This window comes from Arachis stenosperma, chromosome 4, assembly GCF_014773155.1.
Source record: "Arachis stenosperma cultivar V10309 chromosome 4, arast.V10309.gnm1.PFL2, whole genome shotgun sequence".
Taxonomy (NCBI): domain Eukaryota; kingdom Viridiplantae; phylum Streptophyta; class Magnoliopsida; order Fabales; family Fabaceae; genus Arachis; species Arachis stenosperma.
In genome coordinates, this window is record NC_080380.1 from 82,570,311 (window position 1) to 82,589,045 (window position 18,735).

Consider the following 18,735-nt stretch of genomic DNA (forward strand, 5'->3'; position numbering starts at 1 on the left):
AGACTCAACACACATTCTCATTAGCATAGTTTTAGGATTTTAGATCGGAATCAAGAGAGAATCACTCTTCATCTAGATTTTCTTTACATTCATAGCTTATTAGTTTTATGCTTTTTCCTTGCTTTGAATATTGAGAAGATTCATTACCTCTGTTGGAGCTTCCTCATTCTAGTTTATTTCTCTATTCCTTTGCTCTTTTATTGCCCATTGACTCTGTTTAGATAATTATGTTCATGATTTTGGAAGTTATTAAGCAAAGAACCATTTTTATTTTTAATTGATTTTTAATTATTGTTTATCATGTCTTCCTTTTATTCCCTTTTTAATCCTGTGAAGTTTACATTCATGATAATGGAGTAGTTCCCTAACTTGATTGGGAGTTGATTAAAAGGAGAACCTTGAGTTGGAATACTCAAGTGTTAATCCTAATGGATGGTTGATGACTGATAACTCTAGTCTCTAACTCTAATCCTTCCTTAGGAGAGGATTAGGACCTGAGGATATAGTTTGTTAATTAGTTACTTGACTTTCCCTTATTAATTAAGGGATGACCAAGTAAGACAACAATCTTTTACGATTACACTTGCGGATTTCCAACAAGGATAGAACTTCCAATTAATCTTCTCCCGGTCAAGAATTTTATTTGAATTTACTATTACTTATTTCTCTGTTTCTCAAACTCAAAAATTTCAAGGAAAACCCCTGATTAATAAAATAGCACTCTCTCTGCAACTCGTTGGGAGACGACCTGGGATTCATACTCCCAGTATTTTATTTCTAAATTTTGTGACAACCCCTTCTAAATTGATACGTGGAATCAACATTGGTTAAGAGCTATACTTGCAACGTTGTTTTCTCTATAAACTCTTGATCGGTGATTTTTCCCCCACGTCAAGTTTTGGCGCCGTTGCCGGGGAGTTGCAACAGTGTGCTAATTTATTGGTTGGATTTTTATTTTATTTTCATTTTATTTTATTTTATTTTATTACCATGAGCTGTATGTTTCTTTCATTGAATAACGCGTTCACTACATGATCCGAACCTACCCGTATTTGATCCTGAAATTGAAAGAACTATCTCACGTATAAGGCAGGCTTGGCATCGGTTAGCCCTTTCTGAGGACGAATTTGAAACATCATTTAAGGAAGAAACAGGCCCCGTTTCTACTGATTTGGTTGATTTGAGCGTAGAGGACATGGCAGCTCCTAGGAGGATTACTCTTCAGGAGGCAGGAGCTCCAGACTTTACATTACCACCTTTCCAAGTGCGTCATCCAAATCTAGGTGCAAATATCGAACTGAAGACTGCACTAATCAATCTACTGCTGAAGTTTTATGGCTTACCTGCTCAAGAGCCTCTCAAGCACCTCAGGGATTTTCAGACAGCCTCTTCTACTGTCAGGCATAATGGTGCAACTGATACTTCCATTCTGCTAGCCGCCTTCTTGTTTTCTCTTCAAGGAACGGCGAGGGAGTGGTACTACACTCAATCTGAAGCAGTTGTCACTAACTGGGACACACTTCAAAAAGAATTCCTAGAAAAATACTTTTCAGCTAAAGTTACTGATAGACTGAGGAAGGAAATTTCAATGATTATTCAAGGCGAATCCGAGACTCTTTACGAGTATTGGGAGTGCTTCAATAATCTCCTAGATGCATGCCCCCACCACATGATTGACAAGTTGGTCTTGATCAGCTACTTCACACAGGGCATGAAACCTTTGGACAAGACCACATTGGATGGTGCAAGCAATGGTTTTCTAAAAAAGTACAAGACCACAGAAGAAGCATGGCAACTAATCGCCGACTTAGTTGAGTCCGCTCAGAATGACAAGCACAACAGGAACAACCACCCCAAGGTTGTGGCAAAGGTTTTCTCTGGCAATGAAAATAATTCTCTCACACAATCCATATGTGAGATGACCAACCTACTAAAGCAGATACATCTAGGCCAACAACAATCCCAACCCCCTTCACCACAACATAGTCAACAACTAGTCCCTCAGAGAGTATGTGGAATATGCGTTGATTATAATCATTACACAGATGAATGTCCACAACTCCAACATGAAGACAACACCGTGGCAGCTACTCACAATTTCTATGACCGCCCGAATCAAGGATACTATCAACAAGGCGGCAACTATAACCAATGTGGGAACTTTAACCAAGGTTGGAGGGACAACTATAATAGAGGAGGCAGAGACGGCCAAGGAAATCAGAAGTAGAATACTAACAACAATCAACAGAACTGGTATCAGCAGAATCCTACCTATCAACAATAGAACCAGAACTAGGCTTACAGAGCACCTCATCTACGGCAGTCCCAAGCGTCTCAGCAGACCCCTCAGGACCCCTCTTCATCTTCTAATAACGAGTTACTACACTTGATTGATCAAAGACAAAAGACCATGGAAAACAACCTCACTTCTACCTTAAACGGTTTGAACTCTACCTTGCAAGTTCTTTTCTCACAGATTGGATCACTGAATAACTCCAACAACCAGCCTTCAAGCTCCAGTGGAATTCCTTCTCAAGCCTTACCCAACCCTAAGGGTGGCATCAATGCCATCACCTTGAGGTCCGGAACCACACTGCAAAAGAGGAATCATGAGGAGCCAAGCCAATTAGAACATGCCCCAGCTGAGGACAAGCTTGAAGTGGAGGATGATGAAAAGGAAGGTAACGTACAAGACACGGTTGAAGTAGAAGTAACTCAACCAGAGAATAGCGCACTAGAAGAAGCTAAAGCTACCAAAGACGTTACCCCTGTCTCATTTCCACACCTTGCAAGAAAGCCTAGGAAGCAGATGGAACTCAACCCAAAAATGGTAGAAATCTTCAAAAAGGTTGAGGTAAATGTTCTCCTTTTTGATGTCATTCAGCAAGTACCTAAATATGCGAAGTTTCTTAAAGATTTGTGCATACATAAGGATAGGATTAATGAATTAGAAACTATTCCTTTAGGTAATTCTATATCTGCATTGATGGGAGATATACTTGAAAAATATAGTGATCTAGGTCCATACATGGTTAACTGTACCATTGGGGATGTAATATTTTCTGACGGCATGTGTGATTTAGGAGCGTGCGTGAGTATTATGCCTTTGTCTATATATAATGCCTTGAGGCTCCCTCCCTTAAAAAGGTCGATAGCTTATTTTGTGTTAGCAGATAAAAGCATTATTACAGTGGTTGGAATTGCTGAGGACGTGCTGGTGAGCATTAAGGGGCTCACATTTCCCATTGACTTCTATATCTTGGAAATGCCCCCAAATGACTCAGGGAAACCGTCATCCATCTTGCTCGGAAGACCTTTCCTGAAGACCTCAAAGTTCAAGTTGGATCCATTCCCAGGAACCTATTCCTTTGAGATAGACGGCCGAGCAGTGAGCTTCAATCTGAATAAAGCTATGAAGCACCCTCCAGAAGATCATTCCATCTTCCAGTGTGATATCATTGATGAGACTGTGACTACAGTTCACCAGGAAGAAGTGGAAGAGAAGTACATGGAGCAAGGTCCAAGTGTGGGGACACCCTCTGAACACAATGAGGACACTTTGCCATTATCACTAGTTCCGGATAATCCAGAGCCCAGCCATGAGCAAAAATTTGAGCTAAAGCCCCTTCCACCCCACCTCAAGTATATTTACCTTGAGGATAATCAGAAGCTCCCAGTTATCATTGCAAGGGATCTCACTTCCCAATAAGAGGAGCAACTGCTTGGTGTGTTGAGAAGACACAAGAAAGCAATTGGGTGGAGCTTGACGGATATAGTAGGCATCGGCCCTCAAGTTTGTGAGTACAGAATATTTTTAGAAGAGGGAACTAGGCCTGTTCATCAACCCCAAAGAAGACTGAATCCCACTAATTTGGAGGTTGTCAAGAAGGAAGTGACCAGACTGCTGGAAGCAGATATCATCTACCCCATCTCAGATGGTGAATGGGTCAGTCCAGTGCAAGTGGTGCCCAAGAAGTCTGGAGTCACAACAGTAATGACTGAGCAAGGAGAGCTCATAGCAACTAGAGTGCAGAATTCCTGGAGAGTGTGCATTGACTACAGGCGCCTCAACCAGGCCACTCGTAAGGATCACTACCGCCTGCCCTTTATCGATCAGATGCTTGATCGCCTGTCAGTTAAATTACACTACTACTTTTTAGATGGTTACACAGGTTATTTTTATATTCATATAGTTCTTGAAGATCAGGAAAAGACTACTTTTACATGTCCCTTTGGAACTTATGCTTACAAAAGGATGCCCTTTGGCTTATGCAATGCACCAGCTACTTTCCGAAGGTGCATGATGAGTCTTTTTTCTAATCTCATTGAGAATTATATGGAAGTTTTTATGGATGATTTTAGCATAGATGGTGATTCCTTTAGCCTTTGCTTGGATAGTCTATCTAGTGTATTAGACAGGTGTGTTAGATCAAACCTTGTTTTAAAATTTGAAAAATGTCATTTTATGGTTAAACAAGGTATTGTTCTAGGATATATTGTCTCTAATACTGGTATTTCTGTAGACCCAGCAAAGGTAAATGTCATTTCTAGTTTACCTTACCCCTCTTCCGCGAGGAAAGTCCGTTCGTTCCTTGGTCTTGTAGGTTTCTACCGGAGATTTATCAAGGACTTCAATAAGGTAGCTTTACCTTTATCTAGACTACTGCAGAAGGATGTTGAGTTTGAGCTGAGTGAGGACTGTATGGAAGCGTTTGATAAGCTGAAGATCGCCTTGACTCAAGCTCCAATCGTGCGAGGACCAGACTGGAGTTAGCCCTTTGAGATTATGTGTGACGCCTCCAACCATGCTGTAGGAGCGGCGCTGACCCAGCGCGCAGGTAAGGACCCTTTCGTAATTGCATATGCTTCGAAGACCTTAGCCACTGCTCAGTCTAATTACACTACCACTGAAAAAGAGGTTTTAGCTATTGTTTCTGCTCTGGATAAATTCCAAGCCTATTTACTTGGTACTAAGGTAGTAGTGTACTCAGACCATGCAGCCCTCAAATATTTGTTAGCTAAAAAAGAGTCTAAACCAAGGCTAATACGTTGGATACTATTACTGCAAGAATTTGATTTAGAAATTAAGGATAGGAGTGGTAACCAGAATTTAGTGGCAGATCACTTGAGTCACCTTGAGCACATTAAGGATGACTCCACTCCTATCAATGATGCTTTTCCATTTGATAGCTTACATGCAGTATCTGAAGTAGTTCCTTGGTATGCACCTGTAGCTAATTATCTAGTTAGTCATACCTTCCCTCCCAATTTCACTAAGCATCAAAGGAACAAGCTGAAAAGTGAGTCTAAGTATTATATATGGGATGATCCATATCTGTGGAGGTATGGTGCTGACCAGGTAATTAGACGGTGTGTGCCTCAATCAGAATTTCAGTCTATTTTAGAGGCCTGCCACTTCTCTGAGAGTGGTGGACATTTTGACCCTCAAAGAACAGCTAGAAAAATTTTAGACTGTGGATTCTAGTGGCCTACTCTTTTTAAAGATGCTGCTACCTTCTGTAAATCTTGTTCCCCATGCCAGAGGTTTGGTAATATATCCAAGAGGGATGAGATGCCCCAAGAAATCATGTTGTTCTGTGACATTTTTTATGTTTGGGGTATTGATTTCATGGGTCCATTTCCAAACTCTAGCGGTTTCTTATATATATTGTTAGCTGTAGATTATGTCTCCAAGTGGGTGGAAGCAATTCCTACCCACACTGATGATGCTAACACTATTGTCTCTTTTGTTAGAAACCATATTATCTGTCACTTTGGATCACCGCGAGCAATTGTGAGTGATCAAGGCACCCATTTTTGCGACAGAAGACTGACCGCTCTACTGAAGAAGCATAGAATTATTCACACGGTTGCAACTGCCTACCACCCGCAGACTAACAGAAAAGCAGAGGTGTCTAACAGAGAGATAATACGTATCCTGGAGAAGATAGTCAAGCCTCATAGGAAGGACTGGAGCACCAGGCTACAAGATGCACTTTGGGCATACCGAACAGCATGCAGGACACCTATAGGGATGAGCCCCTTCCGCTTAGTTTATGAAAAAGGTTGTCACCTCCCAGTCGAGATAGAGCACAAGGCATTCTGGGTGGTAAAAGAATGCAACATGGGATTTGAGAAAGCCAGAGCTGAAAGGAAGTTGCAACTACAGGAACTAGAGAACCTTCGCCTAGAAGCTTATGAGAACTCCAAGCTGTACAAAGAAAAGGTGAAGGCTGTGCATGATAAGCATGGTGCACAAAATTGCAATCACACTTTCAATTCCGCACAACTAACCAGCAAGTGCACTGGGTCATCCAAGTAATACCTTACGTGAGTAAAGGTCGATCCCACGGAGATTGTCGGCTTGAAGCAAGCTATGGTTACCTTGTAACTCTTAGTCAGGAGATTAATAATGAAAAGGGTTTTTGTTTGCAATGTAATAAAAGAGCATGAAATAAAAGGTACTTGTGATTCAATAATGGAGAACAGGTTGGAGTTTTGGAGATGTTCTGTCATCTGAATCTCTGCTTTCCTAATGTCTTCTTTTTCATGCACGCAAGGCTCCTTCCATGGCAAGCTGTATGTTGGAGGATCACCGTTGTCAATGGCTACCATCCGTTCTCTCAGTGAAAAAGGTCCATGTACATGGCTAATCATCTGTTGGTTCTCACTTGTGTTGGAATAGGATCCAATGATCCTTTTGCGTCTGTCACATGCCCAACATTTGTGAGTTTGAAGCTTGTCACAGTCATCCCTTCCCGGATCCTACTCGGAATACCACAGACAAGGTTTAGACTTTTTGGATCTCAGGAATGTTGCCAATTGATTCTAGCTTATACCACAAAGACTCTGGATGCACAAATTCGAACACTCTGTTGTCAGGAGAGGTACTCAAATTCGTGAACCAGGAACCCAAGAGATACACATTCAATCTAAGATAGAATGGAGGTGGTTGTCAGGCACGCGTTCATAAGTTGAGAATGGTGATGAGTGTCACGGATCATCACATTCATCATGTTTAAGTGCGAATGAATATCTTAGAATAGAAACAAGCGTGATTGAATAGAAAACAGTGGTAATTGCATTAATCCATCGAGACACAGCAGAGCTCCTTACTCCCAACAATGGAGTTTAGAGACTCATGCTGTAGAGATACAATGTAAAACGTGAAAATGTCATGAGGTACAAAATAAATCTCTAAAAGTAGTTTTTATACTCAACTAGTAACCTAGGTTTACAGAAAATGAGTAAATTAGGATAGGTAGTGCAGAAATCCACTTCTGGGACCCACTTAGTGTGTGCTGGGGCTGAGCATTGAAGCTTTCACGTGCATAGGCTAGTCCTGGAGTTAAATGCCAGCTTTGGTGCCAGTTTGGGCGTTTAACTCCAACTTTTGTTCCAGTTCTGGCGTTTTGACGCCAGAAAAGGGCAGAGAGCTGGCGTTTTGATGCCATTTTACATCGTCAAAACTCGCACAAAGTGTGAACTATTATATATTTCTGGAAAGCCCTGGATGTCTACCTTTCAACGAAATTGAGAGCGTGCCATTTGGAGTTCTCTAGCTCCAGAAAATCCACTTCGAGTGTAGGGATGTCAGAATCCAATAGCATCTTCAGTCCTTTTTCAGCCTCTGAATAAGATTTTTGCTCAGGTCCCTCAATTTTAGCCAGAAAATACCTGAAATCACAGAAAAATACACAAACTTATAGTAAAGTCCAGAAATATGATTTTTGCACAAAAACTAATAGAAATATACTAAAAAGTGACTAAATCCTACTAAAAACTATATGAAAATACCCCCCAAAAAGCGTATAAAATATCCGCTCATCACTACACCAAACTTAAACCGTTGCTTGTCCTCAAGCAACTAGATTAATGAAATAGGATAAAAAAGAAAATCAAGAGGCAATAGCATCTCAGAGTTTACATGAAGCTCAAATTCTAATTAGATGAGCGGGACTAGTAGCTTTTTGCTTCTGAATAGTTTTGGCATCTCCATTTATCCTTTGAAGTTCTGAATGACTGGCATCTATAGGAACTTAGAATTCAAATAGTGTTATTGATTCTCCTAGTTTAGCATGTTGATTCTTGAACACAGCTACTTTTTGAGTCTTGGCCGTGGCCCAAGCAATATGTTTTCCAGTATTACCACTGGATACATAAATGCCACAGACACATAACTGAGTGAACCTTTTCAGATTGTGACTCAGCTTTGCTAAAGTCCCCAGTTAGAGGTGTCTAGAGTTCTTAAGCACACTCTTTTTGCGTTGGATCACGACTTTAACCACTTACTCTCAAGTTCTTCACTTAGACGTACATGCCACAAGCAGATGGTTAGGGACAGCTTGATTCAGCCGCTTAGGCCAGGATTTTATGCCTGTAGGCCCTCCTATCCATTGATGCTCAAAGCATTGGATCCTTTTCACCCTTGCCTTTTGGTTAAAAGGGCTACTGGCTTTTTCTGCTTGCTTTCTTCTTTTTCTTTCTTTTATTTTTCGTTTTTTTTTCAAGCTTTGTTCTTTACTGCTTTTTCTTGCTTCAAGAATCAATTCTATGATTTGTCAGATTATCAACAACATTTTTCTTTTTTTTCATCATTCTTTCAAGAGCCAACAATTTTAACATTCATAAACTTCACTATCAAAATTTATGCACTGTTCAAGCATTTATTCAGAGAACAAAAAGTATTGTCACCACATATAAATAATTTGAATTTTTCTTATTAAGAACTCGAAGATAAAATTGCTTCCTTACTCTAAAAATCTGCTATTTTATTCATGTTTAATGATGATGAGAAAAATAAATTATAGCTTACTTGGGGATAAAATTAAAAATGAAAAATAAAGACACTAATTACTACTATTTACATGACTCTAAAAATAGATTTCTAATAGTAGAGTTATCACAAAGTTAAGATTAGGACTCAACAACCTTTATTTTGGGAGGTGGATGCTCTTTCAATCTATGGGGTGTCTGGCCCTTCAAGAGGTAGCTTCTGGTGCTTCAGCTCCTGCAGTTCACGCCCTTACTTCTCCTGTTCCTTAAGCAGCTTGTAGAGCATGCTATTTTGATTTTGCTGTTCTTCTTTCATTTGATTCATAGCTTCTTACAGCTTGGTGATAGATGCTTCTAAGCGGTTCCAGTAGTTAATCTGTGGGATTTCTGGGAGGAACTCTTGTGCTCTCCTTTTGATGGGAATGTCTTGCACTTGTTGCCCTTCCATTGACTTTTTTGTGATTGGGAGATCAACTGAGATATACTCATCTACTCCCATTCTTACTCCAGCATTTTTACATAGTAGAGAAATCAAGCTTGGGTTGGCCAATTTGGCTTCAGTGGAGTTCTTGTTTGCAATTGTATAAAGCTCACAAGCAAACAGATGATGAACTTTCACTTCGTTTTCCATCATAATGCAATGGATCATCACTGCTCTTTTAATAGTGACCTCAGAGCGGTTGCTGATGTGTAGTATGGAACGTCCAATAAAATCCAGCCAGCCTCTAGTAACTGGTTTGAGATCCCCTCTCTTGAGTTGAATTGGGACATTCTTTGTGTTGGTTTCCCACTTGGCTCCAGGGATGCATATGTCCTCTAGAACTTGGTCCAAGCGCTTATCTTGACTCACAATTCTCCTGTTAAAGGATTCCGGGTCATCTTGTAGTTGAGGCAGCTTGAAGATCTCTCTTATGCTGTCAAGGTGGAAGTAGATAATCCCCACTTTGACCATAGTTCGAAAGGTATAGAAGGCTGTTCCAGACATTCTCTGTTTATCTGTTTGCCACAGATTTAAGTAGAATTCCTAAACCATGTTTCTTCCCACCTTTGTCTCAGGATTAGCTAGGATTTTCCAGCCTTTATTTCGAATCTGTTCTTGGATCTCCGGATATTCATCTTCTTTCAGATCAAATTTAACTTCTGGGAGCACTAACCTCAGACCCATTATTTTATAATAATGGTCTGCATGTTCTTTGGTTAAGAACCTCTCTTGTTTCCAAAGTGGTTTTGGAATATTCTCTTTCTTGCCTCTTGAGGTGGTTTATTTTTCCTTTAGGAACCATGATCTTGGTGAGTCTTGGCTCAGTGATCACAAAAAGTACACCAAACTTAGAGGTTTGCTTGTTCTCAAGCAAAAGAAAGGAAAGGAGAAGAAGAGAAAGAGAGACAATTTCGAATGGTGGAGGAGAGGGGATGGCCGAATGTGAATTTAAAAGGGAAAGGGGTGGGTTCGAAAATTTTGAAAAAGATATGATAGAAGATATAATTTGTAAAAAGATTGTTATGATATGCAAAAGATGTATTTTGAAATTAAAAAAATAAGAGAAAAATTTGAAAAAGATAAATCTAATTTTGAAAAGATAGTGTGATGGGTTGAAAAAGATTTGAAACGAATTTAAAAAGATAGAGGAGTGTTTTGAAAAGATTTAAAAAGAAATTAAAAAGATATATGAGTTTGGAAAATGATTTTGAAAGAAATCGAAAAAAATTTTTAGGATGAAGAATTTTTTTGAAATTAAATTTGAAAGATGAGGATTTGTAACATGTTCATGCAAGAATTGTAGATGGAAATATGAAAATTTGAAAAAAATTGAGTTGGGAAAAAAAACCTCGTTCCCTTCATGTTCCTGGCGTTAAACGCCCAGGAGTAGCATGTTTTGGGTGTTTAACGCCCAATTGCTGCCTGTTTTTGGCGTTTAAACGCCCAGCTAGGTACCTTGGCTGGCGTTTAAATGCCAGATTTTCTTTGTCACTGAGCGTTTTTCTAAATGCCCAGGATGCTACAAGTCTGGCGTTAAACGCCCAGAATGGCACCCGTTTTGGCGTTTAATGCCCAGAAGGTGCTTCTTACTGGCGTTAAACGCCCATAATGATACCCATTCTGGCGTATAACGCCCAAAAATGCTCCTTACTGGCGTTTTTCTGCCAGTGAGCTCCTTTTCTCTATTTTCTGCTCTAAATCCTTCTGTAACTCTGTGAGCTCCTGTAACTGAAGATAAATTTTATATCAAATTCCTAAAATTATTATTTAAAATATAAATATACTTAACCAATGGCTGGGTTGCCTCCCAGCAAGCGCTTCTTTATTGTCTTTAGTTGGACCTTACTGAGCATTATTCTAGTCTCAGTGCTGAGCATTCTTGCTCAGTATTGCTTTCAAGATAGTGTTTGACTCTTTGTCCATTAACAATGAATCTTTTATCAGGGTCAGTATCCTAAAGCTCCACATATCCATATGGTGACACACTTGTAATCACATATGGTCCCCTCCACCGGGATTTTAATTTCCTAGGGAATAATCTGAGTCTAGAGTTGAATAGCAGGACCTTTTGTCTTGGTTCAAAGACTCTGGATGACAATTTCTTGTCATGCCACCTTTTTGCTTTCTCCTTGTAAATTTTTGCATTTTTGAAAGCATTGAGCCTGAATTCCTCTAGCTCATTCAACTGGAGCAATCTTTTCTCTCCAGCTAATTTAGCATCAAGGTTTAGGAATCTGGTTGCCCAGTAGGCCTTGTGTTCCAGTTCCACGGGCAGATGACAAGCCTTGCCATACACAAGTTGGTATGGAGAAGTTCCTATAGGAGTCTTGAATGTTGTCCTGGATGCCCACAGAGCATCATCCAAGATTTTTGCCCAATCCTTTCTACGAGCCATTACAGTCCATTCCAGGATTCTTTTCAGTTCTTTATTAGAGACCTCAGCTTGCCCATTTGTCTGTGGATGATACGGAGTTGCCACCTTGTGGCTAATTCCATACCGGACCATAGCAGAGTAAAGCTGTTTATTGCATAAATGAGTGCCTCCATCACTGATTAATACTCTAGGGACACCAAATCTACTGAAGATGTGTTTTTGGAGGAACTTTATCACTATTTTAGTATCATTAGAGGGTGTTGCAATTGCCTCTACCCATTTAGATACATAGTCCACTGCCACCAAAATATAAGTGTTTGAGTATGATGGTGAGAACGGTCCCATGAAGTCAATACCCCATACGTCAAACAATTCAATCTCTAAGATCCCTTGCTAAGGCATGGCGTAACCATGAGGCAGATTACCAGCTCTCTGGCAACTGTCACAGTTTCATACAAACTCTCGGGAGTCTTTATAGAGAGTAGGCGAGTAGAAGCCGCATTTGAGGACTTTTGTGGCTGTTCACTCACTTCCGAAATGTCCTCCATACTATGATCCATGGCAATACCAAAGGATCCTCTACGCTTCTTCTCTAGGCACACATCTACGGATTATTCCGTCTGCGCATCTCTTAAAGAGATATGGTTCATCCCACAAGTAGTACTTTGCATCAAAAATTAATTTTTTTGTTTGCTGCCTGCTGTACTCCTTGGGTATGAACCTTGCAGCCTTATAGTTTGCAATGTCTGCAAACCATGGTACTTCCTGAATGGTAAAGAGTTGCTCATCAGGAAAGGTTTCAGAGATCTTAGTAATAGAAGGGACGCCCCTTCTACTGGTTCTATCCGAGACAGGTGATCTGATACTTGGTTTTCTGTCCCTTTTCTGTCTCTTATTTCTATATCAAACTCTTACAGAAGCAATACCCACCTTATGAGCTTGGGTTTTGAATCCTGCTTTGTTAGTAGATATTTAAGAGCAGCATGGTTAGTGTACACAATCACCTTTGATCCTACTAAATAGGATCTGAACTTGTCAATAGCATAAACCACTACAAGCAATTCCTTTTTTGTGGTTGTGTAATTTTTTTGTGCATCATTTAGAACACGGCTGGCATAGTAGATGACATGCAGAAGTTTGTCATGCCTCTGTCTCAATACTGCACCAATGGCATGGTCACTAGCATCACACATCAGTTCGAATGGTAATGTCCAATTTGGTGCAGAAATAACTGGTGCTGTAACTAGCTTGGCTTTCAGGGTCTCAAACGCCTACAGACACTCTGTGTCAAATATAAATGGCGTGTCAGCAGCTAGCTGATGAGCGGATAATTTATACGCTTTTTTGGCATTGTTTTTAGGTAGTTTTTAGTAAGTTCAAGCTACTTTTAGGGATGTTTTCATTAGTTTTTATGTTAAATTCACATTTCTGGACTTTACTATGAGTTTGTGTGTTTTTCTGTAATTTCAGGTAATTTCTGGCTGAAATTGAGGGACTTGAGCAAAACTCTGAAAAAGGCTGACAAAAGGACTGCTGATGCTGTTGGAATCTGACCTCCCTGCACTCGAAATAGATTTTCTGGAGCTACAGAACTTCAAATGGCGCGCTCTCAACGGCGTTGGAAATTAGACATCTAGAGCTTTCCAGAAATATATAATAGTCCATATTTATTCGGAAATTGACGACGTAAATTGGCGTTGAACGCCAAGTACATGCTGCTGTTTGGAGTTAAACGCCAGAAACACGTCATGATCCGGAGTTGAACGCCTAAAACACATTATAACTTGGAGTTCAACTCCAAGAAAAGCCTCAGCTCGTGGATAGATCAAGCTCAGACCAAGCATACACCAAGTGGGCCCCGAAAGTGGATTTATGCATCAATTACTTACTCATGTAAACCCTAGTAGCTAGTCTAGTATAAATAGGATAATTTACTATTGTATTAGACATCTTTTGACAGTTTAATCTTTTGACTGTTTAGTCTTTGATCATTCGGTCTTTTGATCATTTAGGGGGCTGGCCATTCGGCCATGCCTGAACCTTTCACTTATGTATTTTCAACGGTGGAGTTTCTGCACACCATAGATTAAGGGTGTGGAGCTCTGCTGTACCTCAAGTTTCAATACAATCACTATTATTTTCTATTCAATTCTCTTTTATTCTTATTCCAAGATATACGTTGCACTTCAACTTGATGAATGTGATGATCCGTGACACTCATCATCATTCTCACCTATGAACGCACGTGACTGACAACCACTTCAGTTCTACTTTAGGCCGGGCGCATATCTCTTAGATTCCCCAACAGAATCTTTGTGGTATAAGCTAGATAGATGGCGGCATTCATGGGGATCCGGAAAGTCTAACCTTGTCTGTGGTATTCCGATTAGGATCCCGGGAATCCGGAAAGTCTAACCTTGTCTGTGGTATTCCGAGTAGGATTCCGGTATTGAATGACTGTGACGAGCTTCAAACTCCTGAAGGCTGGGCGTGATGACAAATGCAAAAGAATCAAGGGATTCTACTCCAACCTGATTGAGAACCGACAGATGATTAGCCGTGCTGTGACAGAGCATTTGGACCATTTTCACTGAGAGGATGGGATGTAGCTATCAACAAGGGTGATGCCTCCAGACGATTAGCCGTGCAGTGACAGCGCATAGGACCATTTTCCCGAGAGGATTAAAAGTAGCCATTGATGATGGTGATGCCCTACATACAGCTTGCCATGGAAAGGAGTAAGAAGGATTGGATGAAAGCAATAAGAAAATAGAGATTCGAAAGGATTCTAGCATCTCCACACGCCTATCTGAAATTCCCACTATTGATTTACATAAGTATTTCTATCCTTTCTTATTTTCTATTTATTATTAATTTTCGAAACCCATAACCATTTAATCTGCCTAACTGAGATTTACAAGGTGACCATAGCTTGCTTCATACCAACAATCTCTGTGGGATCGACCCTTACTCACGTAAGGTATTACTTGGATGACCCAGTACACTTGCTGGTTAAGTTGAACGGAGTTGTGTCCACACATAGCCAAGAGCCATAATAATGATTCCATACAATAACAAAGAGTACTACATTGATGTGATCACAATTTCGTCCACCACTAGCAGATTACTTAGAGGTTTTGCGATTTTAGAAAAATCCTTTATAAACCTCCTATAGAATCCTGCATGCCCCAGAAAGCTTCTGATTGTCTTAACATTGGCAGGTGTTGGTAATTTTTCAATTACCTCCACCTTAACTTGATCCACCTCTATTCCTTTGTTCGAAATCTTGTGCCTAAGGACGATCCCTTCAGTCACCATAAAGTGACATTTTTCCTAGTTTAAAACCAGGTTAGTCTCTTGGCACCTTTTCAGAACAAGTGTCAGGTGATCAAGACAGGAGCTGAATGAGTCTTCATATATTGAGAAGTCATCCATGAAGACTTCCAGAAATTTTTCTACCATATCAGAGAAAATAGAGAGCATGCATCTCTGAAAGGTTACAGGTGCATTACACAGCCCAAATGGCATCCTTCTGTAGGCAAATACTCCAGATGGACACGTGAATGCTGTTTTCTCTTGATCCTGGGGATCTACTGCAATTTAGTTGTAGCTTGAATAGCCATCCAAAAAGCAGTAATAATCTTGACCTATTAGTCTTTCTAGCATCTGGTCTATGAATGGTAAAGGAAAATGATCCTTTCTGGTGGCTGTATTGAGTCTTCTATAGTCAATACACATGCGTCACCCTGTAACTGTTCTTGTAGGAACCAGTTTATTTTTCTCATTATGAACTACTGTCATGCCTTTCTTCTTGGGGACGACTTGGACAGGGCTCACCCAGGGGCTATCAAAAATTGGATAAATAATCACAGCCTCTAGTAATTTAGTGACATCTTTCTGCACCACTTCTTTCATGGCTGGATTCAGCCGCCTTTATGGTTGAACCACTGGCTTGGCATTATCCTCCAAGAGAATATTGTGCATGCATCTGGCTGGGCTAATGCCTTTAAGATCACTTATGAACCACCTAAGAGCTGTCTTGTGTGTCTTTAGCACTTGAATCAGTGCTTCCTCTTCTTGTGGCTTTAAGGTTGTGATGCCAGGGCATCTAGGCCAGATTCACTAACCTTTTCTTTACTGTTTTAGGGTAGTTTCATGCATTTTCTTAGTGAATAAGGCAGGTTTTGGGTGAAAATACACTTACACATTGATTCAAGCAACTATTGTGAATTTTGCATGATTTCATGAGATTTTTGCTAGAATTGCATGATAATTTGATGATGCATAATCTCATGACTTTGGCTAGAGCTTTGATGCACTTTAATTGCTTGATTTCAGGACAAATGAAGCATGGAAGAACCACGTTAGCATTCACGTTAACTTAGTTAACGAGAACACTAACGTGGAATGGCAAGGAGCTTGCAATGTTAATGAGAAAAGTGATCACCAATAACGCCTGCGAAGCCATCTATAGCTCACGTTAATAGCCACGTTAACTAAGTTAACATGGTAGTTAACGTAGAAAAAAAGGGGAACTCCACGTTAACGAGAAAAGTGAACACCACTAACGTTGGGAAACTAGGCAATGCCCCATGTTAAGAGTCACGTTAACTTAGTTAACGTGAACTCTAACGTGGAAGAGGAGCAACAACGCCAATGTTAGTGACACTCACTTTTGTCACTAACGTTGGATCATTAGCATTGCCTACGTTAATTCTCACATTAAGATTGTTAACGTGAAAGTTAACGTGGAGTTGAATTCAAAGAACCAACGTTAGTGACACTCACTTTTGTCACTAACGTTGGGAGATGGCTTCATTTACTACGTTAAGAGCCACGTTAACTTAGTTAACGTGAGTCCTAACGTAGGAACTTTAGGCAATTGGAGCGTTAGTGACAAATGTGAGTGTCACTAACGCTCTCGAAGGTGAAGAACACCCACGTTAAGAGCCACGTTAGCTAAGCTAACGTGAGACTTAACGTAGGGGCAAGAGGCAAGCCAACATTAATGGGAAAAGTGAGTCCCATTAACGTTTGCGAAAAGGGGCACAAGCCAACGTTAATCGGAAAAGTGAGTCCCATTAATGTTGGCCAAGGATTGAATAGGAGACGTTAGTAGTCACGTTAAGACTACTAACGTTGGAGTTAACGTGGGTATATAAGGGTGGAACGTTAGTGGAAAAAGTGAATGCCACTAACGTTCTCGCACCCAAAAAGGTGACTCAATGTTAATCCCACTAAATGCCCAAGCTTAACTCATATTTCTCTGCAAGCTGGGCCCACTAAAGATGAGAACTGCTTCAACTCAAGGTCCAGAACCCACATCCAAGACTTGAAGAACTCACTAGAAGATCATGAGGAGTAGTATATATAGGAGTAGTTTTGAACTAGAGAGGAGCTTGGCACTTCTGGGAACTACTCTCTATAGATTTACTTTTTCTGCACTTTAGCATGGATTCTTCTTTTCTCCTATTTTTCATTTCTAGAGCTATGAACAACTAAACCCCTTTCATTGGGTTAGGGAGCTCTGTTGTAATTTGATGGATCAATTATAGTTTTCATTCTTCTTCTTCTTTCTTTTCTCTTGATCTTACTAGAAAGCTTTCAATCTTAATTCAATTGGTTAGTTGTCTTGGAAAAGAAACTCTCCATAATTGGATCTCCTTTGAGCCTTGGAAAAGGGATGAGGAGATCATGCTAGAAATGCTTTCTCATGTTGGACCAAATTGGGGTTTGGATGGATATTGTGACATGTAATCCTACCAACACTTTGATTTGGGAATACATATGGTATAATCAGTGACCACACTTCATCTCTTCCCATGAGCAATTAAATCAAGGAATTGGGCAATTGTTCAAGCTTAGAGAGATTGGATTGCCAAGGAATTGGGATCCAATCACTTAAGATTGCCAAGGAGATCAATGAATGCATTGATTGAGGAAGAGATGAGAATGAACTTGATCCGGAGAATGCAACATCTCCTGAACCCAATGATTTCCCCATATCTTATCTTACCCATTCTCTTTACTTTTTGCCATTTAATTTCATGCTTATTACCCCAACTCCCATTTAAGATTTTGCACCTTAATTCCTGCTATTTACTTTCCAGTCATTTAATTTTCTGCAAATTCCAAATCCAATTTCTGCTTAGCTCAGCTAGCACTTTCTTCTAACTAAAATTTCTTACCAATCAATCCCTGTGGGATTCGACCTCACTCTACTGTGAGTTTTACTTGACGACAATTCGGTATACTTGCCGAAGGGAAATTTGTTGAGAGACAAGTTTTCACGCATCAAGTTTATGGCGCCGTTGCCAGGGATTGATTTTGAATCAACAATGATTAAGTCTGAAGATCACTAGATTGAGCATTTTTTTTAGTTTATTCGGTCAATTTCTGTTAGTTGTTTTGATTTCTTCCTCACCCCTGCACCCCCTTAGTTTTGTTTCGTTCTTCATTTCTTTGTTTATTATAATTTTGCTCACTCACCCACTAACTGTTTGATAATTTTCATCACTCACACTAACAATTACTCTAACAAAACTAGTTTCATTATTTCATCTCCTGCTGTGCAATCTGTTGTATGACAGGGAGAAGAGAAGGAGCTTCAACATCCTTTGATTCAGAACCTGAAAGAACCCCTTGGAGATGACGAAGGGAAACAAGAGGAAAAAGGATTATTGGTGCTGAGGAAGCAGAGGAAGAGTATTTTGAACCTAACATGGAAGAGAATTTGGAGAACAACCATGAAGAGGAGGCTCATAATTAAGGCCATGCCAACTGTGCTGGGCAAGAAAGGAGGGTCTTAGGATCCTATATCAATCCTAATCCTTGAAACTGTGAGAGCAGCATTCAGAAACCCACCATATATGCCAACAATTTCGAGCTAAAACCCCAGCTCATCACTTTGGTGCAAAATAATTGCTCATTTGGAGGAGGTGCTCAAGAAGACCCTAACCAACACTTGACCACCTTCTTGAGGATTTGTGACACGGTGAAGTCCAATGGAGTCCACCTCGATGTCTATAGGTTGCTCTTGTTCCCCTTTTCACTCAGGGACAAGGCATCCAAGTGGCTTGAATCCTTTCCAAAGGAGAGCTTGACT

The 18,735-nt window shown here is 40.2% G+C and overlaps 1 protein-coding gene across 1 annotated transcript; it reads left to right on the forward strand.

The window, feature by feature from the left end:
• The first annotated feature begins 2,410 nt into the window (after nt 1-2,410).
• Nucleotides 2,411-3,709, forward strand: LOC130975148 (uncharacterized). The gene is made up of 2 exons (XM_057899975.1): nt 2,411-3,038; nt 3,192-3,709. Exons 1-2 carry the CDS (start codon nt 2,411-2,413, stop codon nt 3,707-3,709), a joined length of 1,146 nt encoding a protein of 381 aa, XP_057755958.1.
• The last annotated feature ends 15,026 nt before the right edge of the window (nt 3,710-18,735 follow it).